Genomic DNA, 18,011 nt, shown 5'->3' with positions numbered 1-18,011 from the left:
TGGCCTTGAACACTTCCAGGGATAAAGGGACAGCCACAGATGCTCTGGGCAACCTATGCCAGGTTCTCCCCACCCTCACAGCCAAGAATTCTTCTCAATCTCCCATCCATCCCTGCCCTCTGGCACTGGGAGCCATTCCCTGTGTCCTGTCCCTCCATCCCTTGTCCCCAGTCCCTCTCCAGCTCTCCTGGAGCCCCTTCAGGCCCTGCCAGGGGCTCTGAGCTCTCCCTGGAGCCTTCTCCTCTCCAGGGGAACATTCCCAGCTCTCCCAGCCTGCCTCCAGCCCTGCAGCAGCTCCATCATTTCCCCCCGCACTTGCTCCAGCAGCTCCACCTCCTGATGTTGGGGTCCCAGAGATGCACACAACACTGCAGTGGGGTCTCAGGAAACTGGAGCAGAGAGGCAGATCCCCCCTTTTCCCTGCTGCTCACTCTCCTGGGAACACAGCCCAGGACACGAGCACCCTGCTCTTGCTCCTACCACTGAATTATCCCTGCTACTTCAGAAAAGGCCAAATAATGACCTTGAAGAGCACAAACAGATGCTCTCTCCCAAGGGAAGGGCGCCAGCAGCATGTGCTGGGCATCGGCCGTGCCCGCGTTTCTGCTGAGTTTAACGGAATTCTGCGGGCATGGAAAGGCTCGGGATTAGTGCCATAGCTGGGAAGGGCAGGGCGGGCGTGAAAAACGCCAGTCACTTGTTTCTAAAGTTTTAAAAGTTTAATGGTAATAAAGTGGTTATAAAAATAGTAATATAATTACAGTACTAAAAATTTGGACAATTAGGATTTAGGATAATACAAGATAATAAGAACAAAGAGTTACAGACAGTCCGGGTACCTTTTCTGGGCAAAATAAGCCTGAAACAGGACCCACGTTAACAGAGGATTAACCCTTAAAAGCAACAGCCTGTTGCATATTCATACACCTCATCCATGATGCATAAATTCCATTCAAACACAGGATTCTGTCTGGTCAGTGTCAACTACTTCCTCTGAATCCTGAAGTCATCTTCATGGCTGAGCAAGGCAGGAAGAAGTTAATTTCTCCTGATAATGGAGCAATAAATTCTCTTTCTCTGAAAGATTTAGGTGTCCTGGGGCTGCTATCCCACATACATAGTTTCTATTTTAACTTTATACTATATCCTAAAACTATATTTAACACACTACTTTAAAAAATGAATACAGCATATATTTCTAACATAACACATATAATATTCATTTTAATATTTGTGAAAAGCCAATCATAAAATAGGCACTTTTCACAGCAGCAAACCACACCATGTGTTTGGGCCCCTGTGGACACAGAGACACCCAGGGAGAGGGGAAAAGGGAAAAGCGCAGATTTCAGGTGCAGTTTTAGGTTTGAAAAGTGAAAACAGATAATTTGGGATAACTTAAAGTGAAAATGTGGTGGTATTTTTTGCAAGGAGAGGGGAAATCCCAGCCAGTGGTCATGGCCACAAGGCTGACAGAGCTTTCAGGAGTGCGGTGGAATTGTTGGGGCTATCAGGATTGCCTTTAGTCGTTCCTATTCAGCAAGAAGAAAATCAGATTTGGATTTTCAGCAGTCATATAGATCCATTAGAAACAGCTGTTTGTATGATTATTAATTACACAGTTTATACGATTGTTAATTACACTGTTACACATGGCAGGAGTTGTGCAGCTTCTGCTGAAGTGTTGGCGCTGGTGGCTGCAGGTCTAAACAAATTAAGGCTTTTGGAACTTTTACTGGAGCCATCAATGGCAATTTACCTTGCGCACAGAAATAACATTTTAATTTCTTAGTAGTTAGGCTGATTTTTTTTTTTTTTAGACTAAATATTTTGACGTTTTTTCCCGTAGAAGGGACAGACAGTAAGCGCTTTTCTTCATCGGTTTCTTGGAGCTTTTACTGGAACCATCAATGGCAATTTACCTTACACACAGAAATAGCATTTTAATTTCTTAGTAGTTAAATTGATATTTTTTTTATACTAAGAATATTTCTACTTTTTTCCCCGCTGAAGAGACAGAAAGTAAGTGCTTTGTTTTGTCGGTTCCTGCTGCAGGTCTTAAACTGCACGGCGCAGATTTTGATTCACGGACGAGGGGAGGCTACAAATCAAGATACAATTTTAATTTTTTTTAAATGAAAGTGGTGAAAACGGTGGTGAAGTGGTGGCGAAACGCCGTTTAAGAGGAACTCTCGGGGCCGGCAGGCTGGGTCCCCTCAAGGGCCGCGCCCGCCCCTCAGGGGAGGGGTCACGTGACCCCAGTCAGCCCGCTCGACGTTTATGGGCGGAGAGGGGCGTGGCCTCATGGTTGATGGGCGTGGTCTGTGATGCACAGTTGGTGGGCGGGCATATGGATGGGGCGTGGTCATTTAGTGGGTGTGGCCTATGACGCGCGCTGCGGGCGGGAAAGGGGCGCGGCCTTACCGGGGCCGGGCGGTGCCGGTGACACAGCGGCCGTAGAGGGGCGTGGCCGAGCGCGCGCCCCTCCGGTGTGGCGGGGGGTGGGCGTGGCCGCCGTGACGCAGTTCCGGTTCCGGTGCCCGTCGCGGTGGCGGTGGAGCTGCGGCCGCCGCGTCGCTCCGGGCCTGCACCGGCTCCCCCCACTCAGGTACCGGCACCGGCCCCGCCGCCGGCAGGGGAGCGCGGAAGGGCTGCGGCCGCGGGGCCGCCGGGCCGCGCCTCGGCCATCCCGGAGGTGCCGCCCCGCCTGCGGGGGGCGGGCGGTGCTGCTCCCTGCCGAGCACCGGGGGTCGCTCGTGGCGGGGCCTGCTGGCTCTGCAGCGGCGCCGGCGTGGCTGGGTTCAATATCTGCTCGGCTTTTTTATTTATTTTAATTATTTTCGTATTTTGCGGCCGTGGTTTATTAATGAGCAAATCAATGAGCGTGGATTGAATTTAAGGGAGTTTAAGTTAAAGCTTCCTCTCCACAGAAGGGCTTGGGAAAGGCGGTTTGGCAGAGTTGGTGAGAAGTTGGTTTATCAGATTTTAACGTGTTTAATGCAGCTGATGTACAGGGCATGGCCAGCACTGCGTAGTATCAGGTTTGATTTCTGATGAAAAACTTGTTTCCAGGAGAATTCCGTGGAGAACGGGGCTGATCTGATGCTCCTCAGCCTTGGTGGTGGAGCTCCTCATTGCCAGGACAAAAGTCGCTGCTTTGTGTTTTTGAAAGCGAAATGACACACCCTGAGAGTGCCCTTCCTCAGGGAGTGAAGGAAAAATCCGTGGTGAATAGCATCAATATCAGGCCAGCCCTGGGAAGCGTTTTGGGTATTCTTGAAGCTTGAGTTCATTCATGTGCATGTTAACAGTGCCAGCTGAAGGAAGGTGCCAGGTGTAAATGCTGAAAAGTGATTTTTCTGCAGCAGAAATGTGTCTGGGGGTGTGTGGATCAGAGGTGGGGGTACAGCTGCAGTGGGACACGTGGGTTTGGTGGTTTTTAGGTGGTGGCACACCAAAACCCTGTTTGATGGTGACTGCTCAGAGTCAGTGTTCAATTATGATAATAATGATAATAATTAACTGATAATGCTCGAGAGGAGAACTCAGGAGAGCTGGGGCTGCCCTGGATCCCTGGGAGTGCTCCTGGACAGGCTTGGAGCAGCCTGGGGTGCTGGGAGGTGTCCCCAAATGGCAGGGCTGGCATGGGGTGAGCTTTGTGTCCCCTCCACCCCAAACCCCTCTGGGATTCTGTGATGGGAGGCTCTGTGGCTTTCAGGAGGATTTAGAGCTGGAATCATTGCAAGCTGCTGGAGTCACAGGTCTGTTCCAGGATTCCCAAGGTGGGTGTTGTGGGCAGGAGGGATCTTGGGCAGGGGATCTGTGTTGTGCCCTGGCTCTGGGTCACAGCTGGCACGACCAGGGCACCTCCCTGTGCTCTGTGCTCCCATCTGCTGGGCTGGGGAGCAGCTCTGGGCTGGCTGGGAGGCAGCTGTGGGGCTGGAGGGCCTGGTGAGGGTGAGGAGCTGGCACAGGTCACGGATCCTCATGGCTTTGTGTTCTACAGCTCTTGGACACTGCCAGCTCCTCCTCTGCTTTGAGGAGTTGTTTTCTTTTTGGTAGTGGACAATTTATAGCAAATGCCACCGTGACATCTGTCCTGAAAATCTGAAGTGTTACTTTTGTCATTTTTTCATTTATAATAGACAGAGAAAGGGGCAGAAATATCCCCAGACCTCTCATAGACCCTGATGATGTAACTGTTGGTTAGTTTGTTAATCAACTTTATTTTCCCAATGGGTAAATACCCAGAATACACCAAATTATTTTATGGTGTGAGTGCTGAGGAGGCTTTAGGGATGGGAAGGGGCCAGAGGAGATGATCAGAGGGCTGCAGTGAGGAAAGGCTGGGAGGGTTGGGATGGTTCATCCTGGAGAAGAGAAGGCTTTGGGATGATCCTCTTGTGGGTTTGCAGCACCTGAAGAGTCTGCAAGAAAGATGGAGAGGGGCTGGTTAAAGTGACAGGACACAGGGAATGGCTCCCAGTGCCAGAGGGCAGGGCTGGATGGGATTTTGGGAAGAAATTCTTCCCTGTGAGGGTGGGCAGGCCCTGGCACAGGTGCCCAGACCAGCTGTGGCTGCCCCTGGATCCCAGGAGAGTGAGCAGCAGGGAAAGGGGGGGATCTGCCTCTCTGCTCCAGTTTCCTGAGACCCCACTGCAGTGTTATGTGCATCTCTGGAACCCCAAAATCAGGAGGTGGAGCTGCTGGAGCAAGTGCGGGGGAAATGATGGAGCTGCTGCAAGGGCTGGAGGCAGGCTGGGAGAGCTGGGGGTGCTCCCCTGGAGAGGAGAAGGCTCCAGGGAGAGCTCAGAGCATAAAGGGGCTCCAGGAGAGCTAGAGAGGGACTGGGGACAAGGGATGGAGGGACAGGACACAGGGAATGGCTCCCAGAGGGCAGGGATGGATGGGAGATTGGGAATTGGGAATTCTTTATAATGAGGGTGGGGAGGCCCTGGATCCCTGGCAGTGGATGGGCCTTGGAGCACCTGGGACAGGGGGAGGTGTCCCTGCCATGGCAGGGGTGGAGCTGGGTGATCTTTAAGGTCCCTCCCAGCCCAAACCGTTCTGGGATTGTCTAAAGGGCCTCTGAAGTGTTGATAGGTAACGCCTGAAGCTGCAGAAATTTGCATATTTTAGAAAACATTTAGAAGCCGTCAAAGACTTGGTGTCTCTTCCATTTTCTCCGGGTGCTATGTTGGGTAGTTCCACTTATGTGGGCAGAGATGCTGTTGTGGATGAGGTGGTGCTGGCAGGAATTAGTCATGGTGGAGTGACAAAGGAACCTCTCTGCCGAGGCTGCCGTGCCACCCAGTGGAAATGCAGCACTGCCTGTTGCATCTCCAGAAAACCTTTTTTTTCTGTGTTTGAAAGATGATCTTGGAGACAGGAACTAAATCTGGCACATCAAGTGTTGGAATAATGTCATACAACTCAAAAAAAAAAATAAAATAGGGAAGCAGTTGATGCTTAGTTTTGGGTTAGAAAAAGTGCTTTGGGTGGCTCTTCCTAATGAGGGTCTGTAAGGACTGGTGGTGGATAAAAGCCAGGAAAGGCAAAAATGAGAAAAATTGCTATTACACCATAATTTCAGTGAGATGGACGCTATCCAAGAGGGTTTGGAGCTGCAGAAACCATCGTGGAGCTGCTTTGTTGTGGAAGCTGTGCAGTAGGATGGATTTAGCACAGCACACGTAGCACCAGAACCAGGCACAGACCTCCCTGAGAGTCACCCCTGCTTGTGAAGGCTCTTGGAGGAGCTCTCCTGCCACAGCTGGGTTGGAATTGAGCTTCCCAATCTTTATTTTTTCCCAGTTCAGCCTCTGTGATCTCACCTCCCTGCTGGTGGTTTCTGGGAGCAGCTCATGGAGAGGATATCCAGGAGCCCTTGGCCTGAGGGGTTTACAGGGTGTAATTTCCAGGCAGGTTCAGGGAAATCCTTCCTGCCCCTCCTGGCTCTCAGGATAAAGGGTGAGAGGGACTGAGCTCCTGGCAGCTGTGTTTGTGCAGGCATTGAGCATCCCTGTCCATCCAGCCCTGAGGTGGCTCAGGGGTGCTGCCCTGAGCAGCAGAGCTGCCTCTGGGCTCCTGGGAAGGCAGAGATGTTTCCAGGGGCGTTGGCCTTCAGAAAACAAAGGGAATTTTATCTTACAGTGGATGCAAGCAGGACCTCACTCTGAATGCTGCCAGCTCTGTTGCCTTTCTGCTCCCTGCCAACCCTTCAGCTCCTGAACCCTCCTTCCATTTGTTCTTTCTTCATCCCAGCTGCAGGGAGGATGATTTGGAGTAGAGTTGGAATGTGGCAGAAGGAATGTCTGCTGCATGAATGGGATTCTCTGCTGCTACCAGTGCTTGTGCTTCAAGAGATAATTGGCAATTCTAATGGCTCTAAAAATCCCATCAAGCCAACATACTGTGTGTGGATTTTTTGTTTTTAAATCTTGAGCCCATGTGTGACCTGGAGGAACTTTAAAATTTAAAATTTAGTTACTTGGAGTTCTTCTGTCTGTCATTGTCTCTGATTGGTGAGCATGTGAATGCCTTGGGCAATAATTGTAACAATATAATTAATATTCCTGTAAGGTTCTGACTGGAATTCTTTAACTAGTGTTGAACAAGCTGAATGGAATATAGATTCCAGATTTAAGTACAGATGAGTTCATCTGTTGTCTGAATGTGAAGAGTAATTTCAGTTTCTTTTTGATGAAATGAAGGTGGCAGTACCCAGATTCAATGTCTGTTTAAAAAACATCCCTGAAATAGGGCATCCTTTCTGCAAGAGGATCCTTGACATGCTTGGCATGGGCTCAGTTATCCCAAATGTTGCCAACAAATGTTGCTCTTGTCTGCTTGCCAAAGTAAAAAAGCAACTAAATCTCATTATAAGCTATGCTTAACTACTTTATTTTCCTTCTTTTTTTTTCATAAATCATGCGGCAGAATTGTTCTCTTCATTTTCATGGCACAGAAATATTTGGGAAAGATCTGCTAACACATATTTGGGATATCAGTTAATATTTGGGAAGCAGGCTTGTTTCAGCTGTGTTCTCCCACTGCTTGACTTGAATTTACTCCTCTCTGACACTTTGTGACAGATCACAGGATTTTCTTCTGAGTTCTCCTTTAGTTTCCTTTCTTCTCTTCCTTCTCTCCCTCGCAGCAAATGTTCCAACTTCTTCTGGGGACTATTTTCAGTCTGGTGTAGATCTGGTTTTCAGTTGGTCTTTATCCCATCTCTCCATCTGCCTAAAGAAATGAGGATTCTCTTGACCTGTTTTGGTGGTTTTAAATAACCTGATGATGATAATTAATATTATTATTATTATTATTATCTGTGCACTTGTGTAAAATGTTTTTGTACTTGTGTGTATATTAATTGTTTTCCTTTATTTTTGGGGTTCTGATAAATAGCTTCTCTGTCCATGGAGGTAAATTGAACTCCAGTACTACGAAAAATCTCCTGCCAACTTATTATTATTGAGTGTGGTTGATTGCAAAAATTAATGAATTCTTAGCAGAAGAGGTATTTCTTGAAGAGAAATTGAGTTTGTAATAGATGTCTGAGACAGCTGAGCTGTAATAGCAGGAGCAGAAATCACTTCCCTGATGTAGTTCAGTTGGTTTCTCAATTTTAAACAAATAATCCTTGATCTGAAATGTTCCTCATCTGAGACAGAGAGTTCTTACATGAAAGAACTACTGCTGTTATAAATTAATACTGGAGTTATAACAAACCTTTGTATTCATGCAGTTAGGCACTGAATTCCATCAACTTTGTAGATACATATTTCTTAAAAGGTTTATTTAAATTATTAGGTGTTTCCTGACAGGTTTATTTAAATTACTAGGTATTTCTTGAAAGGTTTATTTAAATTACAAGGTATTTCTTAAAAGGGTTATTTAAATTATTAGGAGGAACTTGAAAAGTTCACTGTGTTTCCACAGAGGTCTGGGTTGTTCCATGTGGTCATAAATAACTTGGGAAATGAGATGAGCAGTGTCCTGTTGATACAAAGCCATTCAGGAAAGTAAGGATTGGGTAATAAATGAGCAGAAATAATTCAATGGCAATAAATCTGCTGTGATTCAGAGTAGATAAATGTAGAGTGGTGCATATAATTTCACATATAAAATGCTGGGCTGACCCTTGACACTGAGGAGTGAAATATTGCCCCAGAAGTGTCAGTTCCATAGGGATCTAAAAGCAGCTGAAAAATGAAGAAGTGTTAGGAAGGAAATAGAAGACAAACCAGAGCATAATTATGATACTGTATAAATCAATGGTTATCCCACATCTTCAATTCTCTGTGGTTCTTTCTTGCCATTCATCCCAAAAGATACAAAAGACTTGGAAAAGCCTCAAATTGAGGCAGGGAGAATAATCAGAGGTAGGGAATAATCAAAGGTAGGGAAGAGCTGCTGCACCAGGGTCAGGGGAATAAGCTGGAACTCAGCCTGGAGAAGGCAGAGATGAAAGAAAATGGTAAAAATCTGTAGGATAATGATCAGCATGGGCAGGGGGGGTGAGAATAGACTTGCTGATTTCCTCAGCTGCAAGTGCAAGTAGTAAAATCCAGGTTTAGAACAAAAAAAGGAGGTGGCTTTTGTGCAGCAAATAGCAGCCTGTGGAGTGCCTTGCCAGTGGGTGTTGTAGGAACAGCTCTCAAGTGGGCAAATGAGACATCCCCTCGTCTAAGTGAGGAAACTGGATTTGTGTGTTTGTGGAAAAGGAATTATTTGAGGGTTATTGCTCCATGGAAATTGTCTGCAGCTGATTCAAATACAGATTTGAATCATTGAAGTGTTGGGGTGAGAGTCATTCCTATTCTTGTTCTTCTCTACTTTAAGACAAAATGGGATGCTGAGCTAAGTGGCCCTTGTCTGATCAGAGCTGTCCTGGGGTCAGGAGATTGTGTGGGTAGTAACAAATTTGCAATCCAGTTTCAGAGAAGATTGTACATATAATATAATGTAAGTAAGTAATATAACGTAAATATGTGATATATAATATTATACATAAATATATAAATAATATATAAAATAATATATTTTATATATTATATATAAATACAATATGTATAATATAAATATATAATATATAATATATAATATATAATATATAATATATAATATATAATATATATAAAAATAATATAATGTAAGTCATTCCTATTCTTGTTCTTCTCTACTTTAAGACAAAAAGGGGTGCTGAGCTAAATGGTCCTTGTCTGATCAGAGCTGTCCTGAGGTCAGGAGATTGTGTGGGTAGTAACAAATTTACAATCCAGTTTCGGAGAAGATTGTACAAATAATATAATGTAAGTAAATAATATAATATAAATATATAATATATATTATAATGTAAAATATATATTATAAATATATAATATATAATATATTATATATTATACATTATATATTACATATTACACATTTTATAATATATATTATATAATATATAATATAATGTAAGTAAATAATATAAATATAAAACAATATATGTATATAAATATACAATATATAGATAACATAATATAAATATATATGATATTATATATAATATAAATATAATATATATAATAAAAATTTAATATATACAAATGCTATAATGTAAGTCATTCCTATTCTTCTTCTTCTCTACTTTAAGACAAAATGGGATGTTGAGCTAAATGGCCCTTGTGTCATCAGAGCTGTCCTGAGGTCAGGAGATTGTGTGGGTAGTAACAAAATACAGTTTCAGAGAAGATTGTACAAATAATATAATGTAAGTAAATAATATAATATAAATATATAATACATAATATAATATAAATATATATTATAAATAATAAAATATAATATATAATATGTAATGTGTAATATATTATATATTATATATACAGATAATATAATGTAAGTCATTCCTATTCTTGTTCTTCTCTACTTTAAGACAAAATGGGATGCTGAGCTAAATGGCCCTTGTGTGATCCAGAGCTGTCCTGAGGTCAGGAGATTGTGTGGGTAGTAACAAATTTACAATCTAGTTTCAGAGAAGATTGTACAAATAATATAATGTAAATAATGTGGATATATATTAACCTAAGGGAGTAAAATGTAAATAAGGTAGATATATATTAACCTAAGGGAGCTTAAAAACCTGTTTGATCTGGGCTTTCTGTACAAACCTCCATCCCTGGGACCATTCTCTGTCTTAGAAGTCAGTTCTTCACCGTCAGCAAGGGCAATACAAGGATTGTGTTTTGTGGGGACCAACTTTGCAGTAGTATTTCTACTTTTCACTTGTCTTTTACATTTTTCCTGCTCTTATGTCCCTACACTCTCCCCTAAAACTTTTTGGCTGCTCTTGGTAATCTTTTTAACAGTTCCTCACTTCTGATTATGTGTTAATTTGTCTCATTGGTCCCTAATTTTTAGTGCCTGTTTATGTGGAAGTGAGGAGAGGTTGGGAGTTGCATGCACATGAGTGCCACCTCTGCAGTCAATTACTGCAGTTGGGAAATGAAAATGAAAACATCCTCTGCCCTTGGTGTTATTATTTATTCTGAAATAACTGGAGGATAAACCATCAGCAGGCTGTAGTTCTTTTATTTTGGGCCGTGAGATCTGTGTGATTCCAGCTCTGAGGTCCCCAACATGAGAAGGATCTGTTGGGACAAGTCCAGAGGAGCCACAGAGCTGCTGCAGGGCTGGAGGCAGGCTGGGAGAGCTGGGGGTGCTCCCCTGGAGAGGAGAAGGCTCCAGGGAGAGCTCAGAGCCCCTGGCAGGGCCTGAAGGGGCTCCAGGAGAGCTGCAGAGGGACTGGGGACAAGGGATGGAGGGACAGGACACAGGGAATGGCTCCCAGTGCCAGAGGGCAGCGATGGATGGGAGATTGGGAGCAATTTTGAGGGTGCTGAGGTCCTGGCACAGGGTGCCAGAGCAGCTGTGGCTGTCCCTGGATCTCTGGAAGTGTCCCAGGCCAGGTTGGATGGGCTTGGAGCAGCCTGGGACAGTGGGAGGTGTCCCTGCCATGGCAGGGGGTTGTAACCAGGTGATCTTCAATGTCCCTTCCAACCCGAACCATCCCATCATTCTCTGATTTAATCATGTTTTGGTTTAGAGGCATTGACTTCACCCACAAGAATTCTGCTTTACCTTTTCCAAATCCCAGTTTAGAAAACACCTGGAGTCCTTCCCAGGCATCCCTGTCTGGGCAGGCTCCATGTGAATGCTCCAAATCTTTTTTGCTATTGCAATGTGACCCATTTACCTCCTGTGTCACACCTGTCTGAGAGGAGGCAGGTGGAGGCTCAGGCCTTCCCTTTCCATGGGAACTTTATCCAGAGAAAAGTGTTTGGGTCACTGTGTGAGCACAGGGAGGCAGCTGGGACAGGGCTAAAACACAGAGAGAAAATTTATTCCCCTTATCTCACCAAGTGGGGATCCCCAAAGCAACACCTGGCACAGGTGTCCATGGGCACTGATCCCTGCTCCAGGAGCTGCTGTGCCCCACATGAGACAAATGCAGATGTCTCAGTTAGTCTTGCTTAAAAATACCTTTATTTTTTTCAACAAATTTCACTTTATCTTACCTTACTTTTCAGCACAATGTCTGGAACTGATGATTTTTCGGTAAGTAACTGTTTTTCTTTCCTGAAGATCAGCTGTCACCATCATATTTTCTGAAAATTCTCTTTACCCAGGATTTTTCTCCTGGGAAGCTGAGAAGCCTCAGAGAAAAAAGAAAACAATAATTATCTGATTTGTTCTCCTGTGTTTTGCTACTTTGGAATGTGGTTGGAAATTGTTTATCCAACATGTAAATTGTTTTTACTTATTGGCCAGTGATGACCAAGCTGTGTCAGACTCTGAAGAGAGAGTAATGAGTTTTTTATTATTATCTTTTTAGCTTTCTATCTGTATCCTTTCTGTATTCTTTAGTATAGTTTAGTATTATTTAGTATAATATAGATCATAAAATAATAAATTAGCGTTCTAAGAACATGGAGCCAGGTTCATCATTCCTCCCTTCGTTGGGGTCTCAGAAAATACCACAATCAGCCAGTTGTGTTGATTATTAAAAGCTGACATCGTTTTTTGAAGGAAAAGGGGAGCTGGCAGCTGAGACATCTCCTCTGTGTCACAGTAATGGTGTTTTCCTTCTGGTAGAGGTAGCAATCAATCCCTGGACTAAACATCAGAAGCTGCTCGTGGGTTCTCTCCTGTGGCATTAAGCAAGGGGCTGTGCTTTCATGGCATCAGGATAGCTGCAATGGAAATTTAGGGAAATGTTCTCAGGTTTGTGCTGCAGCTGCTGTTGTTCCGTGTGCTGGGGTCGCCTTTTATCTCTTGGCTTTTTAACTGTGGCCTGTCAGAATGCCTCTGCTGCCTTAGCGATAGGAGCTGCCCCAAATGAATGTAATCATGTGTGTGCAGCCACCAGAGCTCCTCTCCTCCCTCCCTCCCTCCCTCCCTCGGCAGCGGGGCTGTGTGGGGGGATGGCTGCAGCCGGGAATGCCGGCCCGCACATTCCATCCTCACCGCCCTTTGTCTTTCAGTTGGCAGATGCTTTACCAGACCAGTCGCCTGCTAAAACCTCCAAAGTGAGCAGCACCAAGCCTGGCCAGCAGCCCGGGCAGCCTCCGCAGGGCTGGCCGGCTTCCAACCCTTGGAATAACCCCAGCGCCCCCCCTATGACTCCAACGGGACTGCCGCCCAACACCTCGGCTTCCAGCGTGCCCTTCGGACCTCCTCCCACGGGAATGTATCCTTCAATGCCCCCGGGACCGCCTGCTCCATTTCCTCCTCCTCCTACCGGACCCTCCTGCCCTCCTCCTGGTGGTCCATATCCACCCCCAACTGTGCCAGGTCCTGTCCCACCAGGGCAGTACCCTCCACCAAATATGCCCTTTCCAGAGCTTCCACGACCTTACGGAGGTCCAACAGAGCCAGCCGCGCCTCCTGCTCCTGTTGGGCCGTGGGGATCCATGCCCTCTGGGGCGTGGGGACCAACAATGGGAGGGCAGTATCCTGCTCCCAGCATGCCATATCCACCCCCAGGGCCATATTCTGCTCCCACCCAGACTCCAGGGGCTGCGCCGACGGTACCGTGGGGGACGGTGCCGCCCGGAACGTGGGGACCGACACCGCCCGGCCCGTTCCCTCCGCCCACGGGATCATATCCGGCTCCAGGACTATATCCTACGCCCCCTAATCCTTTTCAAGTGCCATCTGGTCCTGCTGGTGCTCCATCAATGCCTGGTGGTCCCCATGTGAGTATTTCATTTTGGTCTCAAGTTACTCTAAAGTGTTTCACTTTAAAGTGGGGAAATTCAGTAGTGTAAAACCCGTTAGTGCAGGTAAGGAGTTTCAGCACACCTCAAGTTTTGTTCCTCAAGTCAGTGGGATAACAGCAATTTAAATGTTAAATATACCAGAATGGCTAAATTATGTTAATTTATATTTATTAAATTATGTCACTATTATGTTATGTTATATGTTTAGTATTATATTATAGTATATTATAGTATATGTATAGTATATGTATAGTATATTATATTTATTATAGTATATTATAGTATATCATAGTATATTATATCATAGTATGTCATAGTAAATATGATACAATACAATATGATATATCATAGTAAATATGATATAATACAATGCACTACAATATAATATAATATAATACAATATGGTATAATATAATATGGTAATAATATATTATACCATATTATATCATAATATTATTTTATTGTTGTATTATGTCTCACATTATATACATTTATATTATTATTTTATACATATATATAAAAATAATTATTATATTATTATACTGGTCTTCCAATGCTTGGAAAGACTCTGGAAGCCAAAAAGAGGGGGAAAGCGTTGTAATAATTCTGAAAGAGAAAATATTCTCATCTCTTTAATCAAGAATAATTGCTCCCCTTGCTGAGAGAGCAATAGGGAAGGAATAACGGAATATAAGGATGAATTTGTGATTAATTAACAGTATTTGTAACTGTGAATGAACTGCTGTGTGAAAAGCCTGTACTGACCATGCCTTACTGTCTCTTGCAGCCTTACCGCTGAATACGTCCTGGGCAACAAAATACTGTAGTTTTCCACCTTCATCCACTACTTACAGAGATTTTTACAGTTTTTGTTTCAGTAATGTATGGGGCTATGAAGAATATTGCCTCTTGTATGTGCATTTGAGGTATGAAGGAGCAGTTTACATCAATTTACCTTGCTCATGTGCTGGCATAATTATTTGGTTTAATCAAGTGAAATACAAAGAGAAGAAATCAACTAACACACCTGTGGTTCTTATGTTGGCAAATATTCCTTGGAAAAAGAGGAGTTGCCATGTAAGGATTATAAAGAATCAGGCCCATGGAATTTTCAAAAGTTAATTCTTAAATTAATGCTTTAAGTCTCGTTGCCGGACGCCTGCTGGTCATTGAACGGATGGATAGTCATATTTTGTCTATTTTCAGGTTATTCTAAAAAGTCAATAGAGAAAGTGTTTCAACATTTTAGTCAAGAAACCTAATTTTTGAACGTGCTACAGTAATTCAAACTAACAAGACAGAGCATGTGAACTCGAAGGTTTTCTCAGCATTTTGTACATACTCGAACCAATTGCTCAGTCTGGGACTACGGAGGAGAAGAGCCACGTTTGGAAGCCTTGGTGTGACTTGTCAGCACACTGGTGGTGTTCACAAACAGGCATTCCTGTGCAAATGAAATAACCTGGATGTGCAGTTAACTTTGAATCAGCAAAATGTGAGTTTTATGCATGCAAATGAGGACATCCCGTTGCCAGTTCTCATTCTGTGGTGGTTGGAAGTTTGGCTTGGTCTGTGTAAAGAGAAACTGATCCCCACGTAGGTACTTCCCTATTTCTGACCTGGGTTCTAGTCATTTCAAATTTGACTTGGCTGCTGGGTTGTGTAAACCTGGCAGACTTTTTCAGAGTCCCTGGAAACTGAACTTGAGCTTAAAACCCACCCTGAGCATTCCCTTCCCAGCAGTTTTTGGCACGGTCGTGTCGCAGCAGAGATCCCCGTTGGGCGCGAGGGGCTCTCGGTGGCTGTCCCTGGGAGCAGCCCCCGTTCCCAGCTGGGTGTGTGCATACCTCACGGAGTAGGAGGAATCTGGGAGAAATTGAATGTCAGGAAGCCTGTGCACTGCTGTGCAGCTGCCTCTCCCCGGGGGCACTGCCCTGAGCTTTCTTGTTCTTGCCGTACCTGTGCCAAGCGCACCCGAGGGCTTTGCCGAGGCCGCGGCTCTCGGTGGAACTTCATGGCCTGCACTCGGACCACGGACAGTCTGTTTCCTCCCCAGCTGGGGATCTCCTGACTTAGCCTCTGTGGGTAGAATTAGGAACAGATTTTGCTTCACATGGTAGCTCATTAGGGAGTCTTTGTATCATGGAGCTGTGAACACGAGTTAATTCTCTTCCAGTGCTTTCGTGGCTTCCTGCATGCGTGTGACGGACACAAAAAAATAAAAGCACATGGGGTGACCTGGTGGTGATGCTCCTTGGTAGTTGCAGCCTTTATGGCAAAGTCCTACAGTAATTTTGCAGGAGAAAGCAGCCAGCTGAGCTGTGGCTGCTTTAATCCAACATCATGAAAGCTGATAGCAAGGAATGTCTATTTTTTCTTTTAGGAAGACAATACTGGAGCTGAACAAAAATACTTTAACACTTCAACTTAAACCCCAGCAACTTAACCCTTGGAATAAAAACCAAAAGTGCAAGTCTTCACTAACCTTAAAAAAAAACCCCAGTTACCCCCCAAGCAGACTTGGCAAGACTAATTAAAAATTAACATAAGCAACATTGACTGCATTTGCTTAAGTGCTTTTTTGATACCTGCAGCCTTAGACTGTAAATCATTGTAATGAAAAAAACATTTATTCCAAATGAATGGATCATGCAGTAGCAGCCCTCCAGTTGGAATTGCACTGGACAAATGTCTCTGCAGGGAATGGGAAGAGGTAGGAAAGGATAAAGCAAAAGTAGCAAGTAATGATTTTTGGAAAGGGGTTTTGTAAAAGTAACTAGACTTCTAGGTTCTTCCTGAAATAGGCAGGATTTATTACTGGAACATTTAGGCTAAAATTCAATATATATGGGATGTTTTTCAATGTATATTCGTATTTCTTGAGGTCATGAAAACTGTTTCATAACCCCTTTGTTTTTGTGAGCAGAGTTCTTTGCATAGCAGTGAAAAGGGTATTCCTGTTAATCTATTGTGTAAAAACTCAAGGTGTCACTATATACCGTGTAGTAACTTTATCACATGTTATGTCAAGTGTGAGCAACTTCTGGCCTGAAGCTTTTGCAATGGAATTTGTACATTTCTATGCATCATTTTGAGTTCAATTGCTGAGGAGTTCGTTTTGACTTGTGCTTTGAGGTTGACATACTGCATTTGTTTACAATACGAAATATAAGCAATCACATCTTTAAAGTATAGATTATCACCTGCTGCTGTATTTTCTTTAGATGAAACAAATATTGCTGTATGATAGTGAGAAGCTATAAATACAGGATTTGATATTTTTTTGAAAATGCTGTCACTTTTGTATAAGATTAGACATTAAACGTATTTTCAAGACTGTTGTGTTCACTGTTTTTCAATTCCTGCTTTTGACATGCCTGTGTAGACTTTTGCCTTGAATGAATAGTAAAAATAGGACATCCTTGATTTGCAAAGCCTGAATATAAAATCAGAATTACTTGACTTCTGTGAGTGTTTTTCCTCTTCCTTTTGTGATATTTGCAGCCTGTACATGAGGGATATTAAATGTGGATGGGACCATGGCTCTGGTGTAGCATGTCAGCCCCAGGTACTGCCTGTTCACAAATTCCTTGGTAATTAGGAGAGAAAAGGTCTGATCTTGCTTGCTCCAGAGGAGGAATGGGACTGGTTTTTACCTGTGAAGAGTTGTGTGTGTGTTTTCCCTGCCCCTGAACAATTCCTGGGCCAGATTGACACATGTGGATGTGGTAAGTGACCCCCAATCCCCTGTTCTTACACACTTGCCAGGAGTTTGATGGGATAAAGTGAATAACAGAAACTCCAGGGCTTGGCATCAGTGTGAACTACTGAATTTGGGCATCACTTGTGGCTGCATTTCCATGTATTGGCTTGCAGAGCAGTCACACTGAGCTGGCCAGTGCTGCTGCCTTGGTTCACACCTTCACCCTTCAGGGCAGGTAAAAATGGCAGCAGTGAGCAGGAAATAATGGAAACAAAAAGCTCTTTTTAGGCCATGGTCCAGAAATAATCCTGACATGTGCTAATAGAGCAGTGCAGTGTGTGGGCAGTGCTTTGTCCTGACTGTTCAGCTGTGGGATTGTCCCTTCCTCTGGATTTCCCAAATGCATTTTGTCTGCAGCTCCTGTGCACCAGTAAGGACATGGCCATGCAGATCCATTTGTGTTAATTGCTGCCCTCCAGACCCAGAAAACTTCAGTTTAATATTTTTGAGGGACCAAGTCCTGTGAGAGGGGGCTGGGAAGGGGCTCAGCCTGGAGAAAAGGAGGCTCAGGGGGGACCTTGGGCTCTGCACAGCTCTGGGTGCAGTCTGGGCTCTGCTCCCAGGGAACAAGGGACAGGATGAGAGGGAATGAAACTGCACCAGGGGAGCTTTAGAGTGGATGTTAGAGGAAATTTCCTCCTGGAAGGAATGGTCCAGGCCTGGCACAGCTGCCCAGGGAGCCCCATCCTGGAGGGATTTAAAGGCTGTGTGGATGTGGCACTTGGGGACAGGGGTCAGTGGTGGCCTTGGCAGTGCTGGGGAATGGTTGGACTCGATCTTAGAGGGCTTCTCCAAACTAACAGATTCAATGTTCTAAGCAATATTTATCTATATAATTCTTAGGAGAGGAGTAAAAGCTGTTCAGGGCTGTTGCAGAGTGGTCAGTGCAGGGTTCATCCCGCTCTGGGTGTGTCACTTCTGCTCCACTCCTGTGAAGGAGGTGCCCAAACTGCTGTGGGTGAGCCCAGCTCCAT

At 44.5% G+C, this 18,011-nt stretch overlaps 1 protein-coding gene across 1 annotated transcript; it reads left to right on the top strand.

Annotated features, from left to right (window-relative positions):
* Window positions 1-2,526: 2,526 nt before the first annotated feature.
* Window positions 2,527-16,736, top strand: MAPK1IP1L (mitogen-activated protein kinase 1 interacting protein 1 like). The gene is made up of 4 exons (XM_054286720.1): window positions 2,527-2,608; window positions 11,583-11,610; window positions 12,537-13,250; window positions 14,062-16,736. Exons 2-4 carry the CDS (start codon window positions 11,587-11,589, stop codon window positions 14,071-14,073), a joined length of 750 nt encoding a protein of 249 aa, XP_054142695.1. The 5' UTR covers window positions 2,527-2,608; window positions 11,583-11,586; the 3' UTR covers window positions 14,074-16,736.
* Window positions 16,737-18,011: the final 1,275 nt, after the last annotated feature.

This window comes from Melozone crissalis, unplaced genomic scaffold (genome assembly GCF_028551555.1).
Source record: "Melozone crissalis strain CALT ecotype California unplaced genomic scaffold, PUWL_Pcris_2 ptg000056l_1, whole genome shotgun sequence".
In the NCBI taxonomy this organism is placed as follows: Eukaryota; Metazoa; Chordata; class Aves; order Passeriformes; family Passerellidae; genus Melozone; species Melozone crissalis.
The sequence above is the reverse complement of the archived record's forward strand: the minus strand, read 5'-3'. Positions and strand labels throughout refer to the sequence as shown.